Source organism: Oryzias melastigma, linkage group LG18 (genome assembly GCF_002922805.2).
Source record: "Oryzias melastigma strain HK-1 linkage group LG18, ASM292280v2, whole genome shotgun sequence".
NCBI lineage: Eukaryota > Metazoa > Chordata > Actinopteri > Beloniformes > Adrianichthyidae > Oryzias > Oryzias melastigma.
This window is the reverse complement of record NC_050529.1, coordinates 5,598,016-5,615,820: the sequence shown is the minus strand read 5'-3', so window position 1 is coordinate 5,615,820 and position 17,805 is coordinate 5,598,016. Positions and strand designations below refer to the sequence as shown.

Here is a 17,805-nt window from a genome sequence, read left to right as displayed (position 1 = left end):
AAATTTGACAGAAGCTGAAATAACTTATTTTCAAACTAAAAGATGCCCTGTGCCAAACAGAATCACGTCAGTGCAGTTCTGGGCAGCTAGTAAACTTTTTACCAAAGTTTTGCTTTTTATATAAAATCTGTTCATTCTGGAGGTAGAGTTGAGAAAACAAGACGTCTTCAGGTCAACAGGATGTAAAAACCTACATAGTTTATCATCTATGTGGACCTCAGCCATCAATTTATACATTTAACTAATCTAAATTAAATGAAGGCTAATTAAGTAATCCTTACTTTATTTATTTTGTTCTTTTTCTTTTCTTTGTCCTCAGCAGTCTTACACTGCTGGGTTTTGATATTTTAGTTTGGGGTTGGATCTTGGTAGTCTTAGTTTGAAGGCTTTATTTGTTTTCTTTAGGTGGCTTTTGTTAGGCAGTCATTAGCAGGAGCTGCTGACTCAGACGGTCGACATGGCTGGGTCGGCGGTCTCCATGACTTATTTCATGTTCCAATTTTTGTCTTTACAGCAGATTGTGTTCTGCACCCTGATTGGTTGGCGACTATTGTCAATCATTCTGTACAGATTGCGTTCAGTTTGCCAAATTTACACAAGTTTTTAGTGGTGATATGTTTGTTTTTATTCTGTGATGGACTCCTTTTTCTGTAACGTTAAAAGAAAAAAGAAAAAACAAATAAAGTACCTGTCTACAGTAGTAATCAAATGAACATGATTATCAAGTTCTTTAAGTTATAATTCTATGCTGTATAGTCTGATACAAATATTTTTGAGCTAAAATGTGATTTGTTCTTTTAGAAGGGAGCTCAAACCTCAGCGTTGTCGATGATCTGGTGAAGGCTGAAGATGTAGAAAAGATGGTGACAACACCCAAACCGAGAGGCCGACCCAAGAAGAAAGGCAGACAAACCGGTGAAACGATTGACATGTATATTTGCTGCGTGATCACTGCAGTATGTTTAGCAATTTAACAAAAGTCTCTTTTTTTTTTTTTTTTTTTCTTTTCCAGCAGTGAGAAAATCGACCAGAGGAAAGGAGTCGAGCACCGAGGACGAGAAGAAAGACGAGGAACTGGAGTCACTCGATTCCTCCTCAACAGTGGATAAAGAGACTTCTGAATCATTAGGTGACGACAAAACAGAGATCCAGAAGCCTGAGGAGGTCATGAGTCTGCCCGACGTCGAAACAACCTCTACAGTGGAGCAGCTACAACCCGAGATAACTGATAAAGGGATGCAGGAAGGATTAGTGATGGAGAATAAAAAGGATGAACACGTGATTGAGCCTAAAGGTACCACAAAGTGCTATTTAACACGCATCTAAAAGTGTCCAGAAGTGTACATGTTATCATCTGTCATCAAATGTAACACATGAACTCAGCTCCAGTGTTAATATCGTTTCTCTTCAGTTGTTACGGCAATAAATCTAATTCAATAGTAGTTTTGCGCCAATCAGATTTGTCAGAAAAAAATTGGAATTCCGTCGGAATCAAAATTTTGCAAACGGTTAAACAGTTACAGTAGTTTTTAGGGTGTATTGTTACCTGTCACCAGGAAAGGTGCAAAACTGCTTCCCCCCTGAGTCAGAACCCAGCCAGCAAGGACAAGTGGGCCCCATATGGTTTAAATTGTGGGCTCCAATTGGGTTTGTCTGCAGTTTCTGGTGGCCCCAGCTGTGTTTGCCCACATTGACTTTAAAGAGTGACCAAACCCTAAATCAACCTTTTTTGGCTATTGACCTCTATAAAGGGGCTTTAAAAGTGCTGTTTGTTGGTCATTGCCAAATTATTGACAAAATAAAATTGTTCATTTCTTGAAACTAAAGTCTAAAACCATCTGTGTGCTGCCCTCTACAGGTTGAATTGAGGTATTACATTAGAATTTCATGATCGGTCAAACCATTTAAACCCTACTTCATGATCTGCGGCTCCAATAATAACGTTCCTGTTCCCCAGCCCCACCCCTCTTACTGTTTTTTCAATTTTTGGCTGTGGGTGGAGTCACCCTCCAACTTCCTGTTTGGTTACCCTTTAGGTCAGGAGTGTCAAACTCTATCGCACAAGGGGCCAAAATCCAAAACACACCTTAGGTCGTGGTCCGAACAGGATAAACATTTATTGAACAAACTAAAACTACATTTTTAAAACTTTAACTTTTTAACATAATTATGAACTAGAGATGTAGCATTACTGACTCAAAACAGCTTTTCCCCACAGCTGGAAATGCGTTGGAATTGAAATTGCATAAATGGTTGAATAGTTCTAATAATAAAGGGTTAAAGATATAATTCTTCTCCCCTTCTTTTTTTTTCCCAGGTAATAAGCGCCAGCAGGAGCTCATTGGACCAGAATCGAAGCGAGCTCGTTCCGAGTCTCCTACAGTCTCAAATAAATTTCTTCTGCCCCCATACAACCCCAAAAGCCCCATCGGTATGAAAAAACACTTATTCACCCTGAAGTTGTCAATCAATTCCTATAACATGTCTCATTTATTTTTTCCCTGCAGGTCAAGAACACGTGGTTCCAAAATCAGGATTTTTCTGTAATATCTGCTCTATTTTTTACCTGACTGAGAAAGCAGCAAAAGAAGTCCACTGCAGCAGCCAGAGGCACTATGAAAACCTGCAGGTAGGACAAAATGCAAAATACTCCACAACTAAAGACGAATATTTAATGTTTATGCACTTTTTTCCCCATCAGAATCATTACAAGAAACTCCAGTGGAAATCTTCCAGAACACAAAGTTCTCATGGCTCTCTGTCCGACTGACTTGAACCGGAAACTTCTTTAAAAAAACATGAAAAGTGGACGAAAAGACGCATCTTTGTCTAATGAGCCAGTTTTAGTTAACATAAAATCCACTTCTGTATCAGATTACATTTATGCACATTTTCCATTTATGACAGTAAATGTTTGCACATATGTTATCAATAACTCTCCCACTTATAGCATATTTTTTTTTAAAGCAAACTGTTGAAAAGAATGTTTGTTCAAGTAGAATTAAAATCCTGATCTGAATCATCGCATCACCAGAAAATGTTTAGTTTTTTTATTTACTCAATGATGCACATGGCAAATGTTAATACAGATTCAGAAAAAGTTAGTGTTCGATCATTCTCTTTATTTGTTGTTGTTTTGTTTGATATTTCTTCTATTTGTTTTCATTAATACGCCACTTTAATATAAACACTTAAATTTCTGGGACAAAGTAAAATGATTTCTTACTTCTGAGAGTTCTTTATTGCTTTGGAGCTCCTATTCTTCTGTTCTGGGTCGGAGAATCATTAAAGTTTTTTTAAAAACCTACAAAACAATGTGTGTTACGTTTGTTCATTTTTATCACAATGTTCATTTCATTCTATACATGATCACATACATATATAATTTGTGATCATTACTCTTACCAAAATGTATTATTGGGACTCATTTAGGGGTAGAAAGTTGATTTTCCTTTTTTAAATTCAAAAGAAGGTAAGAGCATTAAATGTGATTAGGGGTAGTGGCTTAAATCAACTAATTGTGGCAAATTTAATAAAAGTATGATGTATTTGTGTAAATGTCAATTTTGTTGTTTGAAATGTTGCTGAGAAACAATAAGGTAAATGATGAAAAATATTTTGCATCTAAATTAGCTATAATATCAAATTAGGGATGTCATTATGACGTTATATAGTGCTTTTTTAAAATCTTCAACTCGAACTACTATTTGCTGAAGCCATTTAAGAGTATTAAACTTGGTCACAAAAAAAATACCATCTTTACCTTTATTTTGAATTCCTTTGCAAGTCGTTATCTGTACATAAAAAATAAAAATATCTATATTTTAAATTAATTAAGCTGCTGTTGTCGTTTCCCTCCTCGTCGTGTAACCCGGTTTGAAGAGGATCTGGAACCGTAACTTTTGACGGTAATATTTAAATTTACCCACAACAGAACAATGTAGCTTAGCTTATGCTAACGGTCATTTCTCCGCGAGTCACGAGCGCAAAGTCACGCGGGGCTTTTTACTCCTATTAGCTAACTTGTTTTAGCTAAAAAAGATCGTTCAAGGAAAACTAATGATCATTTCAGGCATTTCTGAATAATGAGGACATGTAGTTTGCGTTTTAATGTTTAACAAAAGTTTCTCTTTTGAAATAGTTTTAATTTCTGTAATAAAGTGTATGCAATGACCCGTTTTCACTACCGGGCCCTTGCAGGCATGACCAGGAAACCCCGCCACTTAATGTTTTTCTTTCATTAAAACTTCAAGAATGTTCTAAGTTTGTCGCTTAACGCAAAGAAAATCGCACATTTTTATTAATCTAAAAACATTTAATGAAATAAGCTACAGTTATTCATCTTCAGAGGAGAAGAGCAGTAATGAGGTAAGATAAATTGTTTGTTTTATTCGCTTTATCCTATGCTTCCTGTAGATTCCAATAGATTCTGAAGGAGAAACGCGGCTTTTCTACTTCAGAATCTACTGGAATTACATTGATCGTGGTAACGGCTGAAAAGTTACAGGAAATTAAAGAACATCAACACTGGAGCTCCGGTGTTAAATGATTAATTGAAGGCTAGCTCTGAAGCTACGACAACATCACCATCGGAAACTTGCGTTTAAGCGACTATTTCCAATGAAACATCCAAGGAAATGCGTTCAAATCTCATGTTCGTCCATCACTACAAACATTTTTACGACCCTATTTGGGCTCTACTTACAAAACACGTCCACTAAACATGTTGAAGTTTGAATTATCTGCACTGAAATTCCCCTTTCTCCGCTTCAGAATCCACTGGAATTGCATTAATTGTGTAGTTCGAAGAAAATTTCCCCAGTGTTAAAGGGTTAAACAAGTTTATTTTAATTCGTCAAAAATTTGACCAACAGACAGCACTTTTAAAGTAACCATTTCTAGAGGTCAACAAACAAAAAAAGTTGATTTAAGGGTTTGGTTACCCTTTAAGATAACTGCCTTATGATTCCTGGTCTCTGACAGGATTAATCCTTGGATACCCCAACAAATATTACAGTACAATTGTTGAGCTTGTGTATCTTTGAAGTGGCTATTTGGCTATTGGAAGTTTGCGGTGTGAACAGGATGTGAAAGTGCCTGTAGGAAGCCTGGAAGAACCTCCAAAAGCAGACGCCTCCCAAATGCTAAAGAAAACTTGTACAGAGGTCCACCAAAGTTCTGATCCACCTAAAGAATCCCTTTTACAAGGACTGGAAACCGAAGATTCACAGGAAGAAGTTAAAGTGGAACCAAAGCAGACTGATGGTGAAGGTTTGTTGAAGATCTTCTAACTTTAAATTAAATTTCTTACATTTAACTGATTGAAAACCCTGATTGAGAACTCTCCCTCACTGTCTGATTCTCAGCCAAGTAAGACGTCCTCGTCCAAACCATCACCCTCTCCTTCGGGTCGGACTACATGATCATCAGCAGCGACAGAAAGGCAGAAGAAACGTCCCAGAAGCAAAAAGCTGAAACTAGAGCTGCAAAGACCGCAGTGGCGAAGTCTGACCACAGCGTGGCAGCAGAGAGTTCTGCTGTGAAAACTGTGGAGTCGGAGGCAAAAATAGAACCTCCATCAAAGGTGGATTCCAAACACCAGATGCAAAGTCCGAGGACTGATTTAAAAGATGAAATTTGCAAAGATGAGAAGAAGAAAGACGCCAAAACAAAAGAGGATGATGGTGAACACACAAGGAAAAGAGGAAGAATCTTGATGTCTAGAAAGATGCCAGCTATCCGAGCAGAAAGAAGCTCCGACACCTGAAGACCTTCAAGTCCCAGAAATGATTATAGAGGAAAACAAGATTGAGAGCGAAGCTGAAATCCAAACAAAAGACAGTTTTACTGAAAACCAAACATCTGCAGTAGGGGTGGAGAAAATACTCAATTATTAGACGCATCGATTATGATTCATAAATGATTCTAAATTGTTCCATAAAAAGGAAGAAGAAGACAAGTTTAAAGTTTGATTTCCTATGTGGGTTGGAGTTTATCATCCAAATATTTATCGGTTGTTTATTGGACCAAAGAAAATTAATAAGTTTGCTCGTTTGCACTTTTCTTATTCAAATTTAAGAATAAACACATTGCAAATCTCTGCTGACAGAAACAACAAACGTACATGGATGAATAGCAGAACGGCTGCGAACAAAAAGGTCCAAAGTGTGTCTGTATTTTTCCAAAGTCGTCTTAAATGTAACAAAAAAGTGACTATAATGGCTGTAACACCAGTAACATGTCCAAACACCGCGGTCAAATAGATTCTAGTGGATAAGTGTGCAGCGTCTGACCATCCAAGTGAGACAACTAGCGGCGCTAATGTTCCAACAGGTGTGTGTATATGGAAACACTCTTCAACAACCGACGATGCGTTAAGCTTAAATCAATATTTTAATCAACAGGAAATTATTTATTTATTATATTATTATTTATAAGCCATAAGCGATTTTTGCCCTTCAACTTTACATCAAAGGTTTCCGTTTACTGATAAATAGTATTTTGTCTCTCGTCTGAAATTTGACATTTGATACAAAAGTAGTTTTGTTTTCTATTTCTAGACATACATTAAAATATTGCAATTGTTTAGTGAGATAAAGTCTTATCTTTCCATCAAAACTGAGATAAGAACGTATTATTTTCTTTTGTGTGGCGTTTCCTCATTCCTTAAGTGTCCCTGCGTTTTTTTTCTGTTGGAATCCTTTCTAAGACAAAAGCAGGAGGAGGCGGAGGGAGCTTCACTGTTTTCAGGTGCTGCTGTCTCTGGTGGAATTCAGTGTGGAGTGAAGGCGCTGAAACATTCACCATGTCGCTCTCGGTGCTGCTTCTGCTGCTGGTCGGCTGCACTCATGCTACTCACTTTTATGGAACAATGATGACGTTCTACCCTAAAGAAATGCAAGGAAGTGACTTGATCGTACGTATTGATTCTTTACAAACGGATTTTTGAAACATTCTTTGCTTTTACTGCTATTTATGGTTCAATCTGCAGGTGGTGGTTCGCTACAAGCTCAGCTTCCGCTCGTGCACAGACAGCAGTGCATGGAGTTGCTCTGGAAATTGTGGGTCTCTAGTTGGGACTCCACAGGTAGTTCAGGAGGCCACCAATGAGTTGTGGTGTCAGAGAGAAGCCGTGTGGACATGGCGGCTTTCCAGCAACGCTCCATCATCACTCACGTGGGTTCATTTCTTTTATATCTTCCATGCAAGTGTTTTGTGACCAAAATTGAATATTTTCTCCTGAATTACATAGTTCCTTGCTGATGAAAACGTTCAGAGTAATTAAAAAAAAAATCAGTAATTTAGACATTCTTAGGCAGATTACATGGATTTATGTGTAGCGTTTTGTCTTTCTTCTGCAGATTGTCTGGTGGAAACTGGATTAATGGAATCAAAAATGGTGTTGTTTCATGGAAAGCTGTGACTCAGGTGGAGTTGAGGAACCGGTCTGATACCGGCAGACCCAACTCCTCACCGCAGACCACTATCATGCCATCTTTGAGGCAAGTTCACTTACAATTTGATTTTATCTCTGCACATAACGCAGCATCAGCTTAATTCTACAACTGACACTAAATGTGTCCAATGAGAGCTAAAGCTTTAAAGCCAAGATGATGAAATGCAATACATTGATTATGCTTAATGAAGTCCAACTCTGCTGTTTAATAGTTTCTTAAAGTTTGCTGTGACTGAAAAAATACTTTATCTGAGAACAGTGCTCTCTCATTTATCATGGGACGTTTGTTCTAAGACAAGGGATCAAACTCATAAGGGGCCGAAATCCAAAACACGCTTTAGGTCGCCGGCCGAACAGGATAAACATGTATTGAACACTATAAAACTACATTTTTAAAACTTTAAATCTCTAACTTTTTAGCATAAATATGAACTAGGTGTAAAGCATTACCTACAACAATGTTAGTGTGAATGCTGTAAGCTGAATTTGGCCACTGAAGATACTAGTACTGATAGCTAAAGACGCTGAAGCTGATAGCTGAAAACGTTGAACCTGATAGTTGAAATCACTGAAGCTAATAGCTGAAAACACTGAAGCTGATAGCTGAAAACACTGAAACTGATAGCTAAAGACGCTGAAGCTGATAGCCTGCAAAAATATTAGCTAAATGCCAATTTGGCCTAAAAAAATGATAAAAAAAAACAGGTTAGCCAAAACAACTACGATATAGCTGAAAAAAATAGCAAAACTTAAAAATAGCCTAAAAAACTGATAAAAGACTAAATTTGCCTAAAAGGCTAGCATGTAAATACTAGCCCAACTCTAAAACAGCTTAAAAAAACTTAAAAATAAAGTCTAAATTAGCCAAAACAGCTAACATGAAGCTGAAATATTAGCTAAACTCCAAAACAACCTAAAAAATCCAAATAAAAGCCAAAACAGTCCAAAAAGCTACCCAAATGCCCGTTTTAAAAACTTGAAACTTTAACTTTTTAACATAATTATGAATAATAAAATGCATGAATATTATTCTAGAATAAATCAACTTAAACCTTAAATAACTTTCAATATTTTACTCTCCACAAAAATATATCTGTCCAAATTATACAAGTTAGACGGAGCACAAGATAACATCAGGTCATTAATAGCAGTAAAATAAAATGATCTAGAGGGCCGGACAGAATTACCCAGAGGGCCGGATCCGGCCCCCGGGCCTTGACTTTGACACATGGTCTAAGACTAGGTAAAATCTGCAATGTAGTCAACTTTATTTTTTACAAAAATTATAGGTCTTTTAAGGCTGTAAAACCTCTCACTAAACACTTTCTACACACTTTTCTGTCTTGTTTAAACCTTCATAGAAAAATAATTCCAGTACACAAGGATCTACTCGTGGTTAAAAACTCCTGTGAATTTGGTAAACTAGATACATGGTATAGAGGAGATCGACTGACAATGGTCTACAGCCAATCACAAAAAAACATACCAAGAAAGATGTTGGTATTGGGACGGAACACTGTACTTCTTCTCCTGTACGTTTATGTCTGTCTGTTTTAAATTTGACTTTTAAGGTTTCACTGTTCTTGAATACGCATGAAAAGGACAGTGGAGCCAGACGATGTTCTTAAAGGAAAAGAGAAGTTCTTCAATGGAAATCTTGAGTCATTTCCAAATGGGAATGGAAACATCTTCGTAAAAGATCCAGTCATCCGTCACGACACAATGGCCTCTGACAGCTTAGTTTAGGGTTGCCAAATATCTCAGCAAAAAGTAAAAAGACAAAGAACAAAAGAAAGAATGAAAGGCATTTGTGATGCCCTTTCAAAACCAATAACCTTCATGGATGTCGCAAAGATGAAACTTTATAGCATTCAAGTTTAAAACCTGTAACCAAGAGAATCAGGAGAAACCAAACCCAAATCAAACAGAATCTTCTGAAAAGTCTGTCAAAACAAACACAAGAACTGAAAGGAAGGGAACAAAAACGACTCAGCAAATTTGGTTGTCAGAATGAGGAAAAAAACCTGAAACTTTTAAAAATAAAATCTTTTAATACATGGGGTAACTCTAGATCAGACATCTAGTTTTACAGACCATGCCAAACAGTTCAGTAGCACTAATAAAATCCTCTATCACATTTTAGATTCATAGGAAACTCTTACTTTTGAGACATCAAGTACATATTTAAATGTAATGATCATTTCCCATGTTTTGTACTATATCACACTCTGGTCTCACAGTTAAAAACCACTTGAATTATGGTATAAATACATCCTGAAGATCTATGTCAACAAAACCACGGCACTACCACCACTGTCATGTACTTGATCCCCTCTGAAAAACTTTGTAAAAACTCTGTTCTCATGATACTGTACGAGCAACCCGATCTGTCACCTGGAACATTCCAAGACATAAAACTATGTTTGGTACTTCTTCTTTGTCATGTTTGGTCATGAGTCAGTGCTACGCCCCTCCCACAGTATTGATCTTATGTACAAACTCCCATACATCCTCATGCTTATCAAAGGGCTGGTTATTGAGTAGGGAAGCTTGCACACAGTACTAAGTTAAAAGATTTTCTGTTTGTATTTAAATGTTGTAATTAACCCTAGAACACTATCGCTGGGTGATTTTCACATGATGTCTAATAAGTTAAATTTTTCTAAGTGTCATGGTCCCTAAGTAAAGTCTCACATGTCCCAGGAATGGGTGGACCAAAGACAAAGTCTCCAGTATCCTTATTTATTTTTGTAGGATTTTTTTCATCTCAAATTCCGAATTTTTCCACCATTTTCAAGCCTGTTTTTAGGATCTTCCTGTGTATTTATTTTCTATTGTGTTACATAAACCACTGTTAAAAATAAAAAATAACTATTTGAACTATTCTTTGTGAGAAATACTTTTTATTGGGTGTATTATATCGGGAAAAATGTACCCGGCAAAAGAGATGGCGTAACTTTTTATAGCAAAAGTGTTGTAGTGTTATAGCTGTGGTAGTACTTTGTGTATGTTTGAATGGTTGTGAATGAAAGTGTGATTAAAACAGGAGGAAAACGTGCTGCGTTGTTCATTTTCTTGATCTAGTGCTCCGCTATCTATTTATGTTTATTTTTCTTTTGTTGAATTTCAATAATTTTATTTGTTTGGCTTTTACTTGTTCTTACTTTCCTAGAGCCTACGAGCGGAAATCAATAAAACTTGCTGTAACCTAGCATAAAACTTCTTTTCACTTTTCATGTAATCAACATTATTTTGTGCGTTGACATTGTCATTTAACTAATTTCCCTTGGGATTAATAAAGTACCAACCTACCGACAACCAACCAACCTACCCACCAGCCTACCTACCTACCCACCTACCCACCAACCTACCAATTAACAAACCAACCAACCCAACCAACCTAGCTACATACTAACTAACAAACCAACCAACCAATCTACCTACCTACCCACCAACCTACCTATGTACCCACCTAGCCACCAACCTACCAACTAACAAACCAACCAACCTACCTACCTACCTACCCACCAACCTACCTATGTACCCACCTAGCCACCAACCTACCAACTAACAAACCAACCAACCAACCTACCTACCTACCCAGCTACCTACCTACCAAATAACAACCTATGTACCTACCTACTGACTAACCAACCAACCTTACCTACACACCAACCTACCCACCAACCAGCCTACCTACCTACCTACATGCCAACTAACAAACCAACCTACCTACCTACCTACCTACCTAAAATCAACCTACCAACTACCAAACGAACCAACCAACCCTACCCACCACCAACCAAACTACCAACCTACCCACAAACCTACCAACCCACCCACCCACTTTAATTACATAAACTGGTGAAAAAAAATCAACATCCAAAGCCTTCAAACTGCTGAGACGTACCTGTTTTAGTTAGGCTCATGTAAAACTCAACTAAAGATAAACTGTGCTGTAGTTTTCCACAGACACTAGATGCATTTGTTCTTGTTTGTCTTTAGAGTTCCTTCAAACTGTCGGAGAGATTATGACCTGCTGGCTTTCGATCCAGATGGAGATGACGTTCAATGCAGATATGGAGCCTTATCGGAGTGTAACCCCTGTAATGACCCGCCTGTCCTCTCCTTGTCAGACGTGAGTTAACAAGTCAGAGACGATCTTTGATGTACTTCACTTTTTGTTAATGGAATTGAACTTTTATCTGTATTAGTTTGGCTTGAAAGAGACTATACCTTTACGCTACTGACAATAAGTTAGCGATATTGTGAAAAACGAATTTCGGTTAATGAAGATAATGGTATTGAGGTGAAGGACATACTTCATTTAGTTACCTACTGGTGCTAAAACCAAACAATTCTAAAAGGAAAAACCTTTCCATTGTGAAGTCAATTTCAACATTATGTTAATATGAAAAGCTGATTTTACCAGTTATTTAAAGTTCATCACTCAAAAGGCCTTGAACACACGAAACACTTCACGGACAACTCCTGGTTGTAGTGTGTCTTCAGGTTAGTAGTAGGAAGTTGTGAAGGGTCTTAAAGTGTCATCCGCAGACTTGTATCAAGACACAGAACTACTATCAGACTTTATGACAGACCAGGAGTGGAGCCCCGCAAGTGATAGACCTCAACCATGACCTACAGACCTATGGACTTAGACACGATTTTGCAAACGCCACACAGCTGGAGGCCCATTTACCAGATGTGAGGTGTACTAGGGTTTCCTCACTAACCTTTCAACTCCCCTGCTTTGACTTGAATGCCAGACAATCATTTTCTTGATCTAGTGCTCCGCTATCTATTTCTGTTCATTTTTCTTTTGTTGAATTTCAATAATTTTATTTGTTTCGCTTTTACTTGTTCTTACTTTCCTAGAGCCTACGAGCGGAAATCAATAAAACTTGCTGTATCCTAGCATAAAACTTCTTTTCACTTTTCATGTAATCAACGTTATTTTGTGCGTTGACATTGTCATTTAACTAATTTCCCTTGGGATTAATAAAGTACCAACCTACCGACAACAAACCAACCTACCCACCAGCCTACCTACCTACCCACCTACCCACCAACCTACCAATTAACAAACCAACCAACCCAACCAACCTAGCTACATACTAACTAACAAACCAACCAACCAACCAATCTACCTACCTACCCACCAACCTGGTCATTTTTTGTCATTTTGGGCTATCTTTACCGTCTTAAATTTTTGAAGAAAGTTTTACATATTTCATTGAAATTTAGACTAAATGGGAAAAGCATTCATGTAAAAAAACAAAATCCCAAACTTATTATGAGCATTGTATTTTGATATAAAAGACATTTGACATTTTTTTTGTTGTCTTGCAGAATTGCACTCTGTCATTCAATTCTACCAGCAGCAGCAATGAAGGTCCGTATGCAGTGCAGATGATGATGGAGGACTTTCCCAGGCAGACCATCACACTCACGCAAACTGACGGTTCATTTGTGGTGAAAAATCCCTTCCAGGACCTCAGCAAGATCCCTGTCCAGTTTGTTCTTAAAGGTACAAGTCTTTGGGGAAACCCCCCTCTGTCCACAAACACCTGAAGAACTTGAGCGGGATTGAGGGTTTTTAATCCCAATGTTGTAAACCAGCAGTTGAATGGACTTTGGGGTCTAGATCAAAGTGATGCATCAGTCTTTGTTTTTTTTCTGCAAAACTGAGAGTTGAATTCTGTTTTGCTCCAGTTGATCCTGCTGTACCGTCCTGCACGGAAGGAGTCTTTTTACCCAAGTTTCTCCCCCCAACTCCAGCCAACAAAGATCGACTGTATGCGGATGTCAGTCAGACGCTGGAAATCCACATCAGGGCAGAGGCCACCAACTCCACGTAAGACAAGATAAAGGACAAAGAGAGAAGTCTCACATGAGAAAACAGCCTAGAGATCATTTAGTTGAAGCTGCTGACAGGTTTCTAATGACTAGAGACTTGGTGAGGTGAGGAATTAGCTCACTTTCCCTCTAGGGTGTTGAACTTATTATCAATTATTCAGCTTTTTACTTTCTTATGCAACAATTTCTAGTTTTATAGAGCACAGAAAGCGTCACTTACTCAATATTCTTGAAAATATTCTGGAAATCTCACATAACTTCTGAACTTCCTTTTGCTGAAGGATCACCACCCTGCTGTTCAGCGGGCCACACGGTGTCGCCCAGGTCGGCGACGGATCAGGAAACTTCAACCTGACGTGGACGCCCTCTGACAGCGATAACAACGAAACCCATCCCATCTGTTTTGTTGTCCAGGCGGTTTCAAGGTTACATCACTAAAAACTTCAATTCTTTTGAGTTAAAAAAAAATGTTTGTATTTTGCAAGTTAGTATTTCCATTTTTTGTGCCGTAAGGCCACACTGTGTCGGTAATTTTACATCTTCTAACACTTAAGTCAGTAACTGTTACTTACTAACACTTGACTGACTTTACATAAGTAAATTTACTTTACTAACCTTACATTAGTAACTTAACTAACACTACAGTAACACTTCATAAACTTTATGTTATTAACTTTACATCACCATCACTTTACTAACTTTACGTTGGTAACACTCTACTTTAGTGACTGTATCTTATTAACACTTTACTAAAGTATTGTTAGTGACTAACTTACTTACATTTCACTAACTTTAACTTTACTAACACTATGCTAACCCCTCACAAACTTTATGTAAGTAATTTTACCTTACAAACATTTTACTAGCTATAAATCAGTAACTTTACCAACATTACCTTAGTACTTTACTAAAACTTCTCTAACTTTACGTTAGTAACTTTACTATCACTTTACAAACTTTACTTGAGTAGCTTTACCTTACAAACACTTTGCTAACTTTACATTAGTTACTTTACTAACTTTACACTTATAATGTTACCTTAACAACACTGTACTAACTTATGTTAGAGTTGCAATTTTGTAATTTTATTAATTTTATGCTGGTAATTTTAGCCTATTAACACTTTACTAGCTTTACATTTGTAACTTTACTAGACTGTACTCATTTTACATTGGTAACTTTCTTTATAAACACTTTACTAACTTAGGTTACTAGATTTACAAACTTCACATTAGTAACTTGACTAACTATACTTTGATAATTTTATATTGCTAACACTTTACTTAGTTATGTTACTAGATTTACAAAATTTACATTACTAACTTTAGTAACTTTACTAACTTTACATTGGTAATTTTATCCTACATAAACTTTTCTAACTTATGTTAGAGTGGCAAATTTTACATTTGTAACTTTACTAATTTATGTTAGAAATGTTACCTTATTAACACTTTACTAACTTTACATTAATAATTTTACTAGACTTGACTAATTTTACACTGGTTACGTTCCTTACAAACACTTTACTAGCTTAGGTTACTAGATTTACAAACTTTACATTAGTATCTTTACTAACTTTACTTTGGTAATTTTATCTTAACACGTTACTAACTTTACATTAGTAACTTTACTAGACTTGACTAATTTTAGTCTAATAACTTTTCCTTACAAACACTTTACTAACTTATGTTACTAGATTTACAAACTTTACATTAGCAACTTTACTAACTTTACATTGGTAATTTTATCTTCCTAACACTTTACTGATTTTATTAAGTTTACATGTATTTTTTATTAAGTTTGCATTAGCAGTTTCACTTTAATAACAACTTTACATTATTAAAGTGTTGCATAACGACACAGCTGTTTTCTGTCGATTTTGTGAACACTTTACTGCTGTTTAGTTACATATCAGAGCAACGCTGCTGAAGAGATCTATGTTCTGTAATGTTTTCTGATCAACTGTATTCTTGTTTCATTTTCTAGGGCTGTTTTTGCTAATGTCATTAAAACACATGTCAAAGTTTTACCAGAAAACAAAGATGAATAACACACTGACTTACTCCTACAGTTCATCCAGCAGCACTTTATATCACTCCGATTTGCGATGCGTCATTGTGGCTGTTGGAGAAAGTGAGTCACCTTCTCTCACATCGGTTTGTTGTTATCTGAAACAAAAAGGTTTCTTTTAAATCAGTTTGTTCCTGTTTACTTCTGCATGGACACAAGCTCCTCCACCTGCAAATATAACAATCGCTCCGACCCAAAACATCATTGTGACTAAACAAACTACTCCATCACCAACCGATGAATCCACCGTCTCTACACAGTTGATCCCTGCAGGAAATAACTGTGAGCACCACGGTCTTTATTTGTGTTTCATAATAAAGATGTTTCATGGATGATATCTGTAAAGTGAAGTCTGCTCCGCTTCATGACGTTCATCTTTGTGGTTCCAGTTGTGGTTGCTATGTCTATTGGGATTTCCACCAAATTACCATGGGAAGACATCAAAGCTGAGTTCCTGTCACAGGTGAGTAACTTGTGTAACCGTGCCAGAGTTTTAGTTGTTTGGTATGTTTGGCAGGAGAAGTTTTGTTGTGTTTCATTTAACCCTTTAACACCAGAGCTTTAGCTTCAGTGTTGACCTTATTTGAATTTTCGTAACTCATCAACCATTTACGCAATTTTCATAATTCCAATGGACTCTGACTCGGAGAAAAGCAGCTTTTCACCAATATACAACACTTTATAGTCGTAAAAGTCTCTGATTTACTTTATGGTGGTAAAGTGCAGCGGGGCAAAGCAGCTTTTCTCCAAGTGAAAATCAGATGGAACTACTTAAGTTGGTCAAAGCATTGTGACAATTCAAAGATTGTGTGTTATTTAGTCAGTGTCACCAGTGACATCTCCAGTGTTAAAGGGTTAAGCTCTTTTACAAAAAAGCCTAAACTCATGTTGTTCTTTTGTCCTGACTGAGCACACTCAGCAGTTTTGATAAGATCGTACCTCAGCTGTTTCTTGTTTATTTTTCCAGCTGAAAGCTGAATTTGAAAGACTTGGACTGCCACCAAACTTCAGTCTGCGGATCCTGAAGAGCCAAGAAGTTTAGAAACCCTCCTCATCCTCCTCCAAAGTGGCCGAACCTGAACCAAACAGCTTCACCAAATGTGACAATGTTGGATGTTTTCCTGATTCACGTGTCACTAAAATTTTCTTTAAATGTAGTTTTGATTTTCTACCAGCAGTTGATTTTGTTTTGTGTTAGTTGTAACTACGTTTACAAAGTATGTTTAGGTAAAGCTGTTCAAGGAATAAAGGAGAAATACTGTTGAATATTAAAGAGTATGACGAGCCACAAATATGGGCCATGCAGGAAGTTTCATCTAAAACTGTTCTCCACTATTGGAAAAAAAAACAAACCTTGAGAAATACACATGAAGGTCAAACTGCAGGTTTTAGAAAAAGACAAAAAGAAAGATTGATTATTGGGTAAATAGGCAGCTGCAGGGAAACCAATTAAAGACGTACTCCAATTTAAAATGATGTTTTTAACATGTTCTTGTAGCATTCTCTAGCAGCTGAAATTGGCACCTGGGAGATCATAGTTTGTTTCCCAAAGATCACAGTGTTTCATCCAGTGTGGGTCCTTGGGCAAGACCCTTCACGCTAACAATGTAGCCACAGGTGGGCCCGGGTCTGGGTCCCCTGTGCCGGTCCCTAGCCTGGATAAAATTCAGGTTTGTGTCAGGAAGGATATCCGGCGTAAAACTCTCTACAGAACCACCTGTGGAAATCAGTAAAAGCTGATTCGCTGTGGCGACCCCTGAGGGGAAGTGCTGAAAGGTGAACTTGTAGCATTTTTATCACGATGGAGGATATTAATAAAGAAAATTAAGATTAAATCTGCATTTTTGAGTATTTATTCAAATTGTTGTGAATCAGGAACAAACAGAAAAAAGTGCAGTTTAAATAAACTAGTAACAGTGACGTATCAACGGTCCTACAACTCAGAGGCTGAGGCTACAGGTGATTGATCGCCAACGGTACTACATAGACAAAGTTTGTAAATATAAACAATCATATGAAATGCCAAATTATATGGTTATAAATGTTTAACTCTTTAGCTTGCATTTTATAATTGTCACTTGTTGGTGTTTGTTTCCATTGATTTAAAAAGCTGCTTAGATCTGTTGGTAACTGTATCTGACAAATTCTATTGATTTAAGATTTGTATGTATGATCGTAAAAATGTCACTGATATAACATTTAAGAGGATATTAAAAACATGAAAATATAATAAAGGATTTTTTCAAAGTTGATGATTTAATAGTAAATTAATGTTGTTTTTTTAATGCTAATAAGAGAAAGTTATTATATGACTTGTAACTTATTATGTAAGTATACACACTATGTTCCAGTCAAAGTATTAAACCAAACTACACAATACCAATGAAATAAAAATTCAAACAAATCCAGAGAAGTTGACG

At 36.9% G+C, this 17,805-nt stretch overlaps 3 protein-coding genes and 2 long non-coding RNA genes across 7 annotated transcripts in view; 3 read left to right on the top strand and 2 right to left on the bottom strand.

The window, feature by feature from the left end:
• The window catches only part of LOC112155952 (serine/arginine repetitive matrix protein 2), a 20,184-nt gene extending 16,894 nt beyond the window's left edge, over positions 1-3,290 (top strand). For 2 of the 3 annotated variants that reach the window (XM_024288027.2, XM_024288026.2), the window contains exons 17-21: positions 802-915; positions 1,013-1,294; positions 2,318-2,431; positions 2,508-2,629; positions 2,702-3,290. In XM_024288027.2, the coding sequence (XP_024143795.1) occupies positions 802-915; positions 1,013-1,294; positions 2,318-2,431; positions 2,508-2,629; positions 2,702-2,770 (701 nt within the window). In that variant the 3' untranslated portion in view covers positions 2,771-3,290. The remainder of the gene's footprint in view (positions 1-801; positions 916-1,012; positions 1,295-2,317; positions 2,432-2,507; positions 2,630-2,701) is intronic. The other variant, XM_024288028.2, reaches the window with a different exon arrangement.
• Positions 1-17,805, bottom strand: part of LOC112155955 — a 37,928-nt gene that overhangs the window by 16,968 nt on the left and 3,155 nt on the right. The window contains exon 2 of the long non-coding RNA XR_002920886.2: positions 15,379-15,483. This is a non-coding gene — a long non-coding RNA (uncharacterized LOC112155955). The remainder of the gene's footprint in view (positions 1-15,378; positions 15,484-17,805) is intronic.
• LOC118600106 lies at positions 2,955-4,044 on the bottom strand. The gene is made up of 2 exons (XR_004949674.1): positions 3,764-4,044; positions 2,955-3,304 (listed from the first exon to the last, which is right to left on the bottom strand). It is a non-coding gene; the product is annotated as an uncharacterized LOC118600106 (long non-coding RNA).
• LOC112155953 overlaps positions 4,034-17,805 on the top strand; it is a 31,595-nt gene continuing 17,823 nt past the window's right edge. Inside the window, exon 1 of the mRNA XM_024288034.2 lies at positions 4,034-4,368. The gene's annotated coding sequence lies outside the window, so the exon portion shown is untranslated. The remainder of the gene's footprint in view (positions 4,369-17,805) is intronic.
• LOC118597857 lies at positions 4,437-17,637 on the top strand. The gene is made up of 13 exons (XM_024288029.2): positions 4,437-5,271; positions 5,367-6,333; positions 6,710-6,916; positions 6,992-7,176; positions 7,362-7,502; positions 11,462-11,594; positions 12,809-12,986; positions 13,172-13,313; positions 13,597-13,740; positions 15,387-15,448; positions 15,545-15,667; positions 15,775-15,848; positions 16,353-17,637. The coding sequence occupies exons 2-13, from the start codon at positions 6,322-6,324 to the stop codon at positions 16,425-16,427; spliced, it is 1,476 nt and encodes a 491-aa protein (XP_024143797.1). The 5' UTR covers positions 4,437-5,271; positions 5,367-6,321; the 3' UTR covers positions 16,428-17,637.

Coding starts and splice junctions, on each gene's coding strand:
- LOC118597857 (XM_024288029.2), top strand. Junction 6,917..6,991: donor TGCAAGGAAGTGACTTGATC/GTACGTATTGAT, acceptor TTCAATCTGCAG/GTGGTGGTTCGCTACAAGCT. Junction 15,449..15,544: donor CATTGTGGCTGTTGGAGAAA/GTGAGTCACCTT, acceptor CATGGACACAAG/CTCCTCCACCTGCAAATATA.